Raw genomic sequence first — 12,038 nt, 5'->3', positions numbered from 1 at the left:
TGATAGAGGAGGAAAGGTTTATTTGAGTGCTCACTGTTTTAGAGGTCTTAGTCCATAAAAGGCCGGCTCCATTCCTTGGGGCTGGAGGTGAGGCTGAACATCATGGCCGGTGAGGGTAGCAGGGAAGCAGATCACATCATGGTGACCTGGAAGCAGAGAGAGACTCCACTCTCCAGATACAAAATATATGCCCCATAGCCACGCCCCAATCTCCGCCTCCTTCAGCCACACCCTACAGCTTCTATTAATCCAGTCAGGTGCTTTTTTCACTGATTGGATTAAGACTCTTACAACCCAATCATTTCTCCACTGAACCTTCCTTCTTTGTCTCTAATGTGAGCTTCAGGGAGACACCTCACTAAACCAAAGCACCCCTCTCCTTCTGTACCCAGAACCACCTCAAACTATTCCCTTCCCGACACCCTGCACATCTGCAGGCAGTGTTGCTGGCTCATTCTTCAGGCTGCCATCGTTGGTTAGTATTCTGGCCCTATTACGGTATTTATAGCTCTACCTACAACTGCAGGGCCTAATAGGATGAACAGGCACACACCTGGAGCTCAAGGAGTAATTGCTGAATGGACAGACGAATGGACAAATAATTCAACGGTGAAAATGGCGAAGGCCAAGAAATCTCTAGTTTCTCAAACACACTGAGTTGATAATAGGATCTGAGGAATAACTGTGTTGTATGTGTTTAGGTTTAAATCACACACCTTGGAGAAACTTCAGGTTGATTTCAGTCCAGGGAGTAATTTGAGCGTGTTGGTAGGAAAAACTCTTGACAGTCATCTGAGGAAAGGACCGGAAAGTCATGGAAGGAGGTAGAGCAAGGACTGCTGATCTCGAAGTGAGGAGGGCTGGGAAGACAGTGGCAGTGGAAGATGGAGAAGGAAGTCTAACCTGGAGTTCAGGTGTCCCAGTCTGGGGCGCAGAGCGTTATGGCACCTGCCAGCCCGGAGACCAAGATTTAGCAGCAGAAGATGCACAGAGTGAGGAGAGGGATGGAGAACAGTCCCACTTTTAGGAGTTGGCTCACTGTCCATGCTGAAGGAGAGGCTGGGTCACACAGGAGAAGAGTGTGGTATGGGACTTTTTTTTTTTCCTTGAGTAAAAGTAAAAAGGAAGGCGGGAACCAGTGTGTCTGACTGGTGGCCCTGCTGATGCTACTTCTTGCCTAGTGGAAAGAGCCGGGGCAGGACATCGGCAGGCCTGGCACTAGAGAGTGCCGAACGCTCCAAGCAGCCATGGACTAGGCAGGTTGAGGTCTGCCTGCTCCTCTTTTAGGATACTGGTGGCTGGAGGAACCAGGTCTGTGATTTGTTAAGAGGAAAACTGGCCTGGGGTTTGGAAGTGCCGATGGGAGGGGTCAAGGATCGTGTCTTCCTAAATGTTCTAGATCAGTACTTCTCAAACTTCAGCATGTGTAGGAATCTCTTAAAATGCAGATTCTAACTGAGATGAGTTGGGGTGGGTTCTGCGATTTCTTTCTGTCCAATTCCCAGAAGATTCCAATGCTGCCTCTCTGCGCAGCACACTGTGAATAGTAATTGTCCCGTCTGTTTGCTGAGTAAAGAGGCTCTTTACTTGCAGCTCAGAAACTGGCCATATGTCAGGCAAAACTGCTAACCAGTTAGTACTTCCATGTCTGAGTATGTGTGATAGGCACGATGCCATCTGCCTCTCTCCCTTTCCTCTCCTTTTCAAGGTAGGGCGGCTGCACCAATGCACTAAGGGAGGCCAAGTATGTGGAGTTACGTTTCTAAGAACACCAGCGCTTTCATACTATGACGTAGGCCTTGATATCAAACTCCCGTGGCACACTGACCATTTCAATAACCCCAGGCAAGTTAGTTCAATTTTCTAAACCTTGCTTCATCTATGAAATAAAGTCATACATTGGTTAAGCCAAGACTTATTGGCACAATGATCAAGCATTGTGCTGGATACTGAAGATATGTTAAATAAGGTCACCAAGCTTATATTCCAGTAAAGGGAGACTGGCCATAGGTGAGAAAAATCCAATAAACAAAACAATTATTACTCAGTACATATTGTATGGAAGGAATAAAGATGCACTGACTAAACAAACAGTTATAGGCATAAAATAAGGGTGCTCTCGGGTGGTGAAAATTATTCTTGATAGGAAGAAAGAGAAGGAGGCAGCCAAGAGACAGAAAAAAGAAGAGGAGAGCGAGCAGAGAAAATAGTACCCAAGTCCCAGGCAGGAAAGATCTTGGGTTGTATTTGGGATTCTAAATCCAAAGTGTGCCAAGTGCATTAAAGAAGCTGAATATGGCATGCAATGGGGACAGAGAGTGGGGTCAGATTGTGCAGGGTCTCACAGACTAACATGAAAAGTTTGGATCTTATTTTTCTGGCAGGCAGAAGACGTTGAAATGTTCCACACAGGGAAATGACACAATCTAATATATTTCTTTATTTTTATGAAAATTCTCTTCAACTGGTATTTGCTGACTGGGTGGAAGGAGAGCCAGAGGAGAAGGGTGCTGTCCAGGTGGCAAGTGAGAGATGGTAGCTCATGGTGACATTTGTGACTGCAGAAATGTGGAGGTATCGGGACAAATTCCAGAGATATTTGGGAGGTGACCCTGACTGGACAAGTCCATGGATTACGTCAGATCAGATGGGACTCAGCAAAAGTAAGATTGAGAGAAAGGGTGAAACATGACATCTCCTGTTTTGGTTTTGAGTGACGTGGGAGATGGTGGTGTCATTTACTAAGCTGGGATGACTGAAGAGGAGCTATGTAGAGGAAAAAGAATCCAGGACTCAGATGATGATAGTCCTTATAACACAGGGCGGGCTTGAGGTAAAATGACTAAATACACATTCTTCTATACAATGACTCTCTGAAGTCTTCAATATTTTTTTCTGTTATTGATATTATTCATGAGGGATTACCCACTGGAGACACCACATGCCCTTGATTGGCAAAGACAAGATAGTGCTCTCTTGGACTCAACAGATCATACTTTTCACCAATGGAAAATAAATATTACTTTTGAAAACTCTTTAGTGGTGATAGGATGGGGTAGACTCATATGTGCTTCTAAACAACATCAATCAAACTTGCAGCCAAGTTTTGATTACAAGATCTTCTTTTCTGGCAATGATGTAAAAAGGAGAAAAAGCACAGCTGGGTTTTCAGCACTAGGTGGAGACCACAAGTTCTGGAAATTGGAAAAAGCACCTTCTAACTTGGAAATAGTGGTGATTTGTCTGGAGAAGTTAGAGGGAAAATAAATACGAGCTTTACCCTAACCCGACTCCTCATGGTAATAGTGGCAGAATGAGTAAGAAGTCAGAAAGTGAGGCTGTCCAACCAGCAACACTACCTCAAAGGCTGGACGCTTAGCAGAAACCAAAATAGCTACTTGCTGGGTGACTGCTTTGAATCTCTGGTTTTTTCACGTGTGGTATATTTTCACTAGCATGGGAAGGAGCAGAGATTTTTGTAGTTTACCAACCTGAGAGCATATAAAAACTGATGGCATGTTTAAAAATACAGAGTCCTAGGCCTGTCACAGGAGATTTGGTTCCGCAGTCTTTGTAATCTAGGTTTTAAGTAGCACCTATGTGATTCTGATGGGGCTGATCAACAAATTTCACTTGGAAATCATTGGTCTTCACATTGGGGTCTTTTATTGGAACTCTATCCTTGCTTTTGCCAGTGACTTGCTGGTTGTGTGATGTTGGAGAACTCACCCAGTTGGTTACCAATGTGCAGTTTCCTGCCTTTAAAATTAGATATTTTTTTCTACCCTTATTCCACTGGGATGAAGAATGTGTTACACAAAAGATACTTGGAAAGAACTTTCAAAGAAGTTTTGGAATCTCTGTCCTAGTAAGGGCCTGTCTTGCATTGGCCTAGTATTCAACACCATAACACCATCATCTTTAAGATGCAAAGCCATTCACTTTGAAAAGAAACTCTTGGCCCCTGACTTATACATATTATCTGAAGGGATTGGACTATTGTGAATAAACCACAATTTTTTTTCACTAATGACCTTAAGGGGTCAGAGGTCAGTCCTCAATGTCACCAAACTGGAAGAAACATAGAAGCAGCTGTAGCATTGCTGGAGATCCAAATAGTGCCTTGGTTGCGTCTTGGTCAGGTGGGAGTGTTATGGCAGAATACCACGGTCTAGGTGGCTTGAAAAGTAAGCATTTATTTCTCACAGTTCTAAGTTGAAAGGCCACGATCAAGGTGCTGGCCGACCCCTTTTCTGAGGGCATTCTTTCTGAGTCACAATGTCCATCCTTTTCTGTGCCCACTCAGGACAGAGTACAGAAGGCAAGCTCTTGTGTCTTCTAGGAGAACTACCTTCCTTACCCCACAAAGGCTGTCCTCCTAATACCAACTCTTTGGGGTTAGGACTTCACCACATGAGTTAGGAAGTCGTAGGAGGGGGCACAAACTTTCAGTCCTCAGCACTAAGTAACTAATCAAACAAGATTGACAATATGAGTTAGGCTTCAGTTCCCTTTGGCAGCCTTAGAAGGAAAACAAACTTCCTGAAAATGGGAATAATCTAGGACACACTGATTTCCTGACACAATCAGTCTCTTTTGAAATAAAATGGCCAGAATAAGCCCCTGGCACTCCAGCACCAAGTTCCATATCAGGAGCCTCAAGACTGAGACCCTAAGTGACAATCAGCAGGTATGGTCATCGAGCAGAAGGGAACAGCCTTCGCTTTGGGGCCTCGAGGATCCAATTGGATGCCGTGGAAGAAGTCTGAGGGTAGCACCTAGAGAGCATCTCCTCTTGTGGACAAAGGTGGAGGCTGGGAACGGCTGTTGGGGAGAAGTCATACAGGACCATCCTCTTTACAAGGGAATTCGAAGCTGTGAGGAAGGAGACTCCCCGAGGTTGAGAGGGGCTCAGAAACAACTGTGGAAAGGAACTGGATCGTCTAAGCAATCAGGACATCCTCTCAGCCTCTCCTCACTCCCGCCCAGGTCCCCCCTCTCCAGCCTGGAGACCCCAGTGTGAACTGTGGTGGTTCTCTTGCTACCACGTAAGAGTCTCCCTCCCAGTACTGCCAGTGGTTTGCAGCCCAGGGCCTGTCACGTGGTCTGGGTACCACCCAAAACACCCAAACTCGCTCTTACCCTTCCAAGCTTGATCTGTCTGCCCTCACCCCTGAGGTTATTAAACTGGCAAGGAAATATGTAGAATTGGCATTCTTGAATGGTTCCTCACTCTGGGCAAGGAAAGGAAGGACTATTTCCACGGTTGAAGTGTTCCAACCAATTCAGAGAAAAATATCACATGAAGTAAAAATGTTATGGTCCTGGCTAGGCAAGGGTTCTCCTTTATAACCATGCTGACATGCCCGGCTTTAACAGCCTCGCCTCTCCCCGCTGTCAGGGGTATTGCCTGCTCTCTCCAGCTGGGGCATGTCAATTCAACAGAGGTAGGGGAAGGATTTCATCTGGGGGAGGTGGTAGAAAGGGAAGAGTCCCTGGGAGGGTTTAAACTCTGTAGAGTGGAAGAAGAGTAAATATCCAGTTTAGGAGAGGGACACAGGGAGCCTTATCACAGAGAAAAGAATTGCAAAACCCTCACTGAAAATAGGTTTGAGCAGACATTTTAAAGTGGCCCCTTTCTTGAGAACAGCCATTATTAAAGAAGACATAGGTTGTGTTTCATTGGTATAGAGTTCAGGAACAAGCAACCCTAATCCATCCTGGGGAAGTGTATTGCAAAGTACTGCGTGCTGTGGGTGCTGGGGGGATTCTGTAAGAGAGAATTCTGAGGGGCTGAAAATGTTCCATATCTCCATCTGAGCTGTGGTTACCTAGCTGTGTCCACATGTAAAAAATCCTCAAGCCCTATGCAAAAATGGGGGTGTTTTCCTATAGGTCATTTATTACTCAGTTCAGAATTTTTAAATGAATCTACTTTTTGCCATATTTTTGAATGTAGCCTTGGGACAAAGGACATCTAGGGGGTTCAACAAGATGGGAATGCTATTAATAACCAGTATTAATAACCAGAGCGGCCCGTGCAGCAAGGCGGGAATGGCCCCATCCTGACCCAGCAGAGGGACCTCGGGCTTTGTCAGCTGACAGACCTGGGTCCACGATGCTGGGTCTTTAAGAAAGCTGTTTCCTCTCTAAAAGGTGGATAATAACATTGACCCTTAACTGTTGTTTGGAGGATTCAAATAAGTAATGTTCATAAATGTCTTCCCAAACTTCTGAAATATAGAAAAAATGTTTGCATTATTAATAGAAAGTAGATACATGTTGACATAGGCTACAGTGTTAAAGAATCCCAGACATGAATCATATATATGAACTAAAATATTTCTGAAAACAAAGGAAGACTTTAAGTAACTGATGATAAAAAAATATTCTACTTATTTCTATGTGGATACTATGAAAATATTCAACTTTTAAAATATTTTGTTATTAAAATTATTTGAAATCAAATGCATTCTGTGATGTGTGATCTTGAAAAAGGAGTTTAACATCTCTCAGTGTGTTGCTATCTACAAAATGGGGATCAGAAATGATTTTATTTACAGTGTTTTGATGATTCGGTTTGTGTGATATATCTTGCAATGGGTCTGATCCGTTAATTTCAGTTCAGTGATTAATTTAGCAAGTATTTATTAAAGTCAAATATAAGCCAGATATTATTTTAGTTCCAAAGAATAAAAACAAGAATAAGACACAGCTTCTGCCTTCTGGAAGCCTCCAATTTAGTGAGAAAGACTGACAGATGGACATTGATAAGACCCTGTGTGATAAATGCTGGTGTCAGAGTAGAGTATTGGATGGGCACACGGGAGACATCTGACAGTTATCAGTCAAAAGCGTGCATGGAATGGTGGGCATATTGAAATTTAAAACAACACTAAAAACTGGCACCTTAAGGCCACTGTGCAGTTGAGAGAGACAATGGCCAAAGCATTATTTACATTTTAGGATCACGAGCTTATCTATAACCAGTAGTGTTCCGAATCAGAGGTGGATATGTTAGAACAGGAAACCTAGAAACCACCTCCAAATGGCAGCGCATCAGAAGAGGAGGGGAACAGACTTTGCCTCGATGAGAATCCTGTCTGGTTGGAGGCCGTGTCTGTTGACGAGAAGGAGGAGGGCTTCCTCCAGGATCCATTGAGTTGTGTCTGTTTTGGGGATCTGGTGAAAGGTTTGGCCCCTTTCCAAGGAAAACCGGACTAGTAAGCAATCAGAGCAGCTGTAGCAATGTTGGGAGGTTAGTCCTTCCGAAGGCAAGGTGGGTTCTCCCAAAACAATACTCATCTTGCTGCACCTTCTCTGCTCTCTGAAGAGATAAACAATTAGCAACTTCAGCAATCATGTCACCATACCGGCACCCCGATGATCCCCACTTCACATCAGCTTTGTTCCCTGAGCGCGTGTGGGATGACCTCTTCCGTGTCCCACGTGACCCGGCATTCCCCGGGGTACTTCCATGTGAGTCTTCTCCAAGACAGACATCTCAGAGAAACCCCAGCTCCAGGTAACCTAGTGCTGCACTCGCTGCCCAACTCTCATGAGGGTATGCATCTCGGATTACTCTGCCGCACCTATGCCCACCGCTGATCCAAGAATGATCCTATTTTTAGCTCTGTGACTTGGAGATTGGACTGGTGTGGTGGGACATTTGGCTGCTCAGGACCATGTGCCCCTGCCTGTTTGCTAATGCTCATCACATGCTGCTGAGGATCCAGTTTTCCCATGAGTTCCTTGAGTGGTTCTTATGGGCCGTTTTGTTTCATGTCTCATCAGCAAGTTCCTGAAGATACAGTGCCTGGAAAGTGGCCTGTGGGAGCCAGCCAGCTGCATCCCGGTGGTGTGTGAGCCTCCTGCTCCTGTGTTTGAAGGCATGTACGAATGCACCGATGGCTTCAACCTGAACAGCCAGTGTGTGCTCAACTGTAACCAGAAAAGTGAAAGGGTAAGACTCCTTGAACTTGGTTTTGGACGAGGCTGTGTTCTGATCTTGATGGCCATGCCAAGAATATTGAGCAGAAATTATCCTAGCAAAGATTCTTTCCCAGAAAGAGTCCCAACAGGCAGGGCCTTACTAAGTTGGGATTCTAACCAAGGGTGCTGATACTATTCACCAGGAAATAGAAGATACCATGTTTTTTGAATATTCTCTCCCAAGTTCAGAACTTCCTCTAGGAAACAAGACAAACCTAATGGATAGGGCACCTGGGTACATTTCAAACAGTTCTGGGATCCTGATTTGGTAATGCAGGCTCCTCTCGTGCATGGTTATTGACATAACTTGGCTAGGAATGCTAGTTTATATATATATATATTTAGCAGAACAGAGTCCTGAACAGAAACACAAATTCCTCGGCAAAACTCAAAGTGTTGTTTGACTATTATCCTCCCTAGGATTTTGGCGCAAGAAGTCTCAAATGAAAACCGCAGCCTTATCGAGGTTGAGTGACTAAAATCAATTTGGTTTTAGAATCTTTTCAAGCACCACACACATACACGAGACAGGAAGTCGAGCAGACTTCCTAGGCAAAGATCAATGGCTTTACTCCTTTGGCATGTATCTTTAAGTTGGTGTCCAGCACTCCAAGGTAAGAACTGGAGAACAGATGTGAAAAGAATATTCCATGAAATGAGAGCCCAGAAATCCAACACATCTGTGTGCACGGATTAGATACGGAGCCCGGGAGGTGGCCAGACGCAAGAGTTATCTATATTTCTAAAATCTTATTTTCTTGGGTGTTTTAGGCAGTGCCCCTCTCTGTGTTCTAGGTAGGGAATTCTCTGTGATTATCGGGGGTGTGAAGCCAAGGGGTACAGAGCCAGGACATGCTCAGAGGAAGGAATATAGCAAAGGCATCTGTGATGTTTCCCTTCTAGTCGAAAGCACACCTCTAGGGAAATGGTGAATTGCTTTCACTGGATGATGCTCTTCTTGAAGGAAATGTGACACTGGCCACAAGCAGCATTTTTGTGATAATAAAGATGATCAATGCAAAAAAGCCCAGTTGGGAAAATTCCCCAAAGTAGCTCAGAATACGTGGGCTACGGTCAAAAGCTCATCATATCCAGATATCCAAAGGGGAACACACTGTTGGTAGATTTCATGAATAGCAAAATTGTTTATGATTCCTTCACATGAAAAAGCAGCTAACTGCCTTGGCTTGGCATCTTCTTTTTCCCCTTATTCACTGTTTCCAACACAGTTCGCTGTCCCAAGAGTATCTCTTAGTCCAAGTTCTAGAAGTCGAAGGATCTCACCATTTAATCAGAATTCGGAATGCAGTGGACAGTAATGAAGATGCTCTTTGCCTTTGGTGTTCTAGCTTCCCATCCTCTGCACCAAAGAGGGGCTGTGGACCCAGGAGTTCAAGCTGTGTGAGAACCTGCAAGGGGAGTGCCCGCTACCCCCCTCGGAGCTGCATTTCGTGGAGTACAAGTGTGAACAGGGATACGGGATTGGTAAGGAAGGGAAGGGAGGCTGAAGTGTTCCCATGTCGTCCCTTGATTGAGTCTGTCTGGAGCAGATACCCCGTTCCCCTGAAGAGTGGATGGAAATTCAGACTGACTCTTAGCTGCTTCAGGGAAAATGAAATGCGAGGCAAATTTTTTTTTCTTCCTCTTCTACGTGTGTATAACATCGGTACAGCTGCTAAGGTGGTCACGTTCCCCACTCTGCTGCAGGGTTGAGAGTGGATGGCTTCCTGGCAGGAGTTGTAATTCCAATTAGAGGAAAGGAGGGTAGCCATATCTATATGCATGCTGGGTTCCTCCATTCTTGCTGTGGAGAGTTCCTTAAGGGAATAATTTGCCATTGTACTTGCCTGGCTTGCTCTTCTATCTCTATGGGAGCTAGGTTCCAGAGCTGGTGGACAACTTCTTATTCAAGTAATTGCAATGAAGGGTTTTTAGAGGCCAGAGCTGACTTATACTGATATTGACTCAACTTTTCCCTGAATGGCCCCAAATATCATAAAAGAGAGTCCTGTTTGGTGTGTAACCTTGTGAGATCATTTCTAAATTCTAAATTGCAGAAGTAATTCTATAGGGCAAATGATAGGGCATTTTAACCTGTGTAATGCAAGTAAAGATAACTTGAGTTCATCCGAAACATCCTTAGTTTCTAAAAGGGCTCTTTACCATTTCAAGGTGCTGTGTGCACTGGCGCATCTTGTGGTCGGGCCTGGAGTATCAGGAAGGTTGATGTGCCTCTTGAGTAGAGTGTTCATGAGCAGACTCATCTTCAAATCTGCTGATTTCTGTATTAAGGTATCACATTCTCAGAGTCCTAAAGGGCGATGTGATTTGTTATCACTATCGCAGTTACTTAAAAACAGAAACATGGAGCTGGGAAGAAACTTAGAGTCATCAGACCTATCAATGAGGAAACAGAAACCTTGAGAGTATGTTTCCTTTTAACAGAATTTTAGGAGCTACTTGAACCCCACATGCAAGGAAACTGGGTGAGATTTTCCTTTGAGAGACCAGCACATGGTCAAAATCTCTGCTTCTGATTTTCCATTGCTTCTTCCTTTAATAACACAGATTTCCTGGCTGCCAATTTAATGATACTCAGTGTAGCAACTGACAGGACATCCCCTGGAGTAATTTCATGATTTATGGGCCATGTTTTGCCCAGCTAGTCAAGTTCTCAGGTGGTAGTTTCTGCAGTTGTTAAGTCACCAGACCATAAAGAAGGAATGATGAAACTATACTGAAAGGCACAGACAATCAAGAGAGAGTGTGGCTAGCTAGGATCCTGGAGTGGGGACATGGACATCTGCTGGGCCAGGGGGTAAGCCCTTCATTTCTGAGTCATAGAGAAATTCAGAATCCTAGAGGAGAGGGCATGTTAATTCAGGCAGAGAAGGGTTGCTTGGTGCAAGAGAGTTACCTTATGACAGTGGCTATTTAACAGTTAGTGTGGATGAGTACCAGCCCTGTCTGTAGCCACCATAATGTGAAGACCCATGACGGAGAAAGCAGTTGCTCCTGGAAAATCAAAGCTGCTGGTTGCAAGATGAAAGAGCCTGAGGTCAGGAAGTTCAAGTCTTTGCTGTAAATTTGTGTTCCTGCAGGTGCAGTGTGCTCCCCGTCGTGCATAATCCCCCCCAGTGATCCTGTGATGCTGCCGGAGAACGTCACTGCGGACACTCTGGAGCACTGGATGCAGCCTGTCAGAGTCCAGGTGAGAAGAGGGCTGCTTTGAAGTGCCAAAGATGTGAGGCCGCTGAAGTCACCCTCCACTGACAGGAGTTATTCCCTACGGTCATTTCAGAGGCTCTCAAAGCAACCTTGAAGCAAACAGCTGCATATGTCATTCCCAGAAATAAGGCTTAAATGTCAAGAAGAAACAGGGAGAAAGCTTGAGAAGAAGGTGGTCCCCATCTAAAGGGTGGTTAAAGGATAAGAATCTGCAAGAAAGAGAGAGAAAAAGCTAAGCAAGTGCTAAGTGGGAAGACCTTGTAAGCTCATCTGTTCTTAGGATGGGCAGACAGAGATGTTGGAGCCCTGGAGAATCTGGGTGCTTTGAGTATAGGGCTGCTTTCTGTGTGGCAGAGCTATTGACATAGAATCACCAAAATATGCATGCCAGACACATACGTTTTGCTCCCAGATCGTTCCCAACTCCTCTTTTTTCTCACTGGCTAATTGTGCTGCATTATTGGCAGGGATTTGTGTTAAAGCAGAAGATCAGGAAAGCACACTCTGGGTGTGATGTGGGGTGAGAGGTGGGGAAGAGCTCAGCCCTATCACTTCTACTCGTTCTTTATTCTATTAAAGTTTACGGAGCCTCACTTAGTGCCGTGGAACTGTACTAGGTGCTAGGAGAAGGAGGTGAAAAGCGATAGTCCCTCTGTTTAAGGGACTTACAGTCTGGCCTTGGAATCAGATGCTTCTAACCATGCCTCGTGGAGCACCTGACTCTTGCTGCCCCGGAGCCAGGTGGAGTTGTGGAGGATAAACTGCAGATTTCCTCTGAGTCTTTAACCGTGATCTGGAGGAAATTTCTAGAGGATAAA

At 44.8% G+C, this 12,038-nt stretch overlaps 1 protein-coding gene across 3 annotated transcripts in view; it reads left to right on the top strand.

The window, feature by feature from the left end:
- Positions 1-12,038, top strand: part of PAPPA2 (pappalysin 2) — a 515,818-nt gene that overhangs the window by 453,450 nt on the left and 50,330 nt on the right. For all 3 annotated transcript variants that reach the window (XM_079106960.1, XM_079106962.1, XM_079106961.1), the window contains 3 exons: positions 7,795-7,963; positions 9,342-9,477; positions 11,094-11,203. In XM_079106960.1, the coding sequence (XP_078963086.1) occupies positions 7,795-7,963; positions 9,342-9,477; positions 11,094-11,203 (415 nt within the window). The remainder of the gene's footprint in view (positions 1-7,794; positions 7,964-9,341; positions 9,478-11,093; positions 11,204-12,038) is intronic.

Source organism: Sciurus vulgaris (assembly GCF_902686455.1).
Source record: "Sciurus vulgaris genome assembly, chromosome: 12".
NCBI lineage: Eukaryota > Metazoa > Chordata > Mammalia > Rodentia > Sciuridae > Sciurus > Sciurus vulgaris.
Note: the sequence above shows the minus strand (reverse complement) of the source record. Positions and strands in the feature narration are given on the sequence as shown.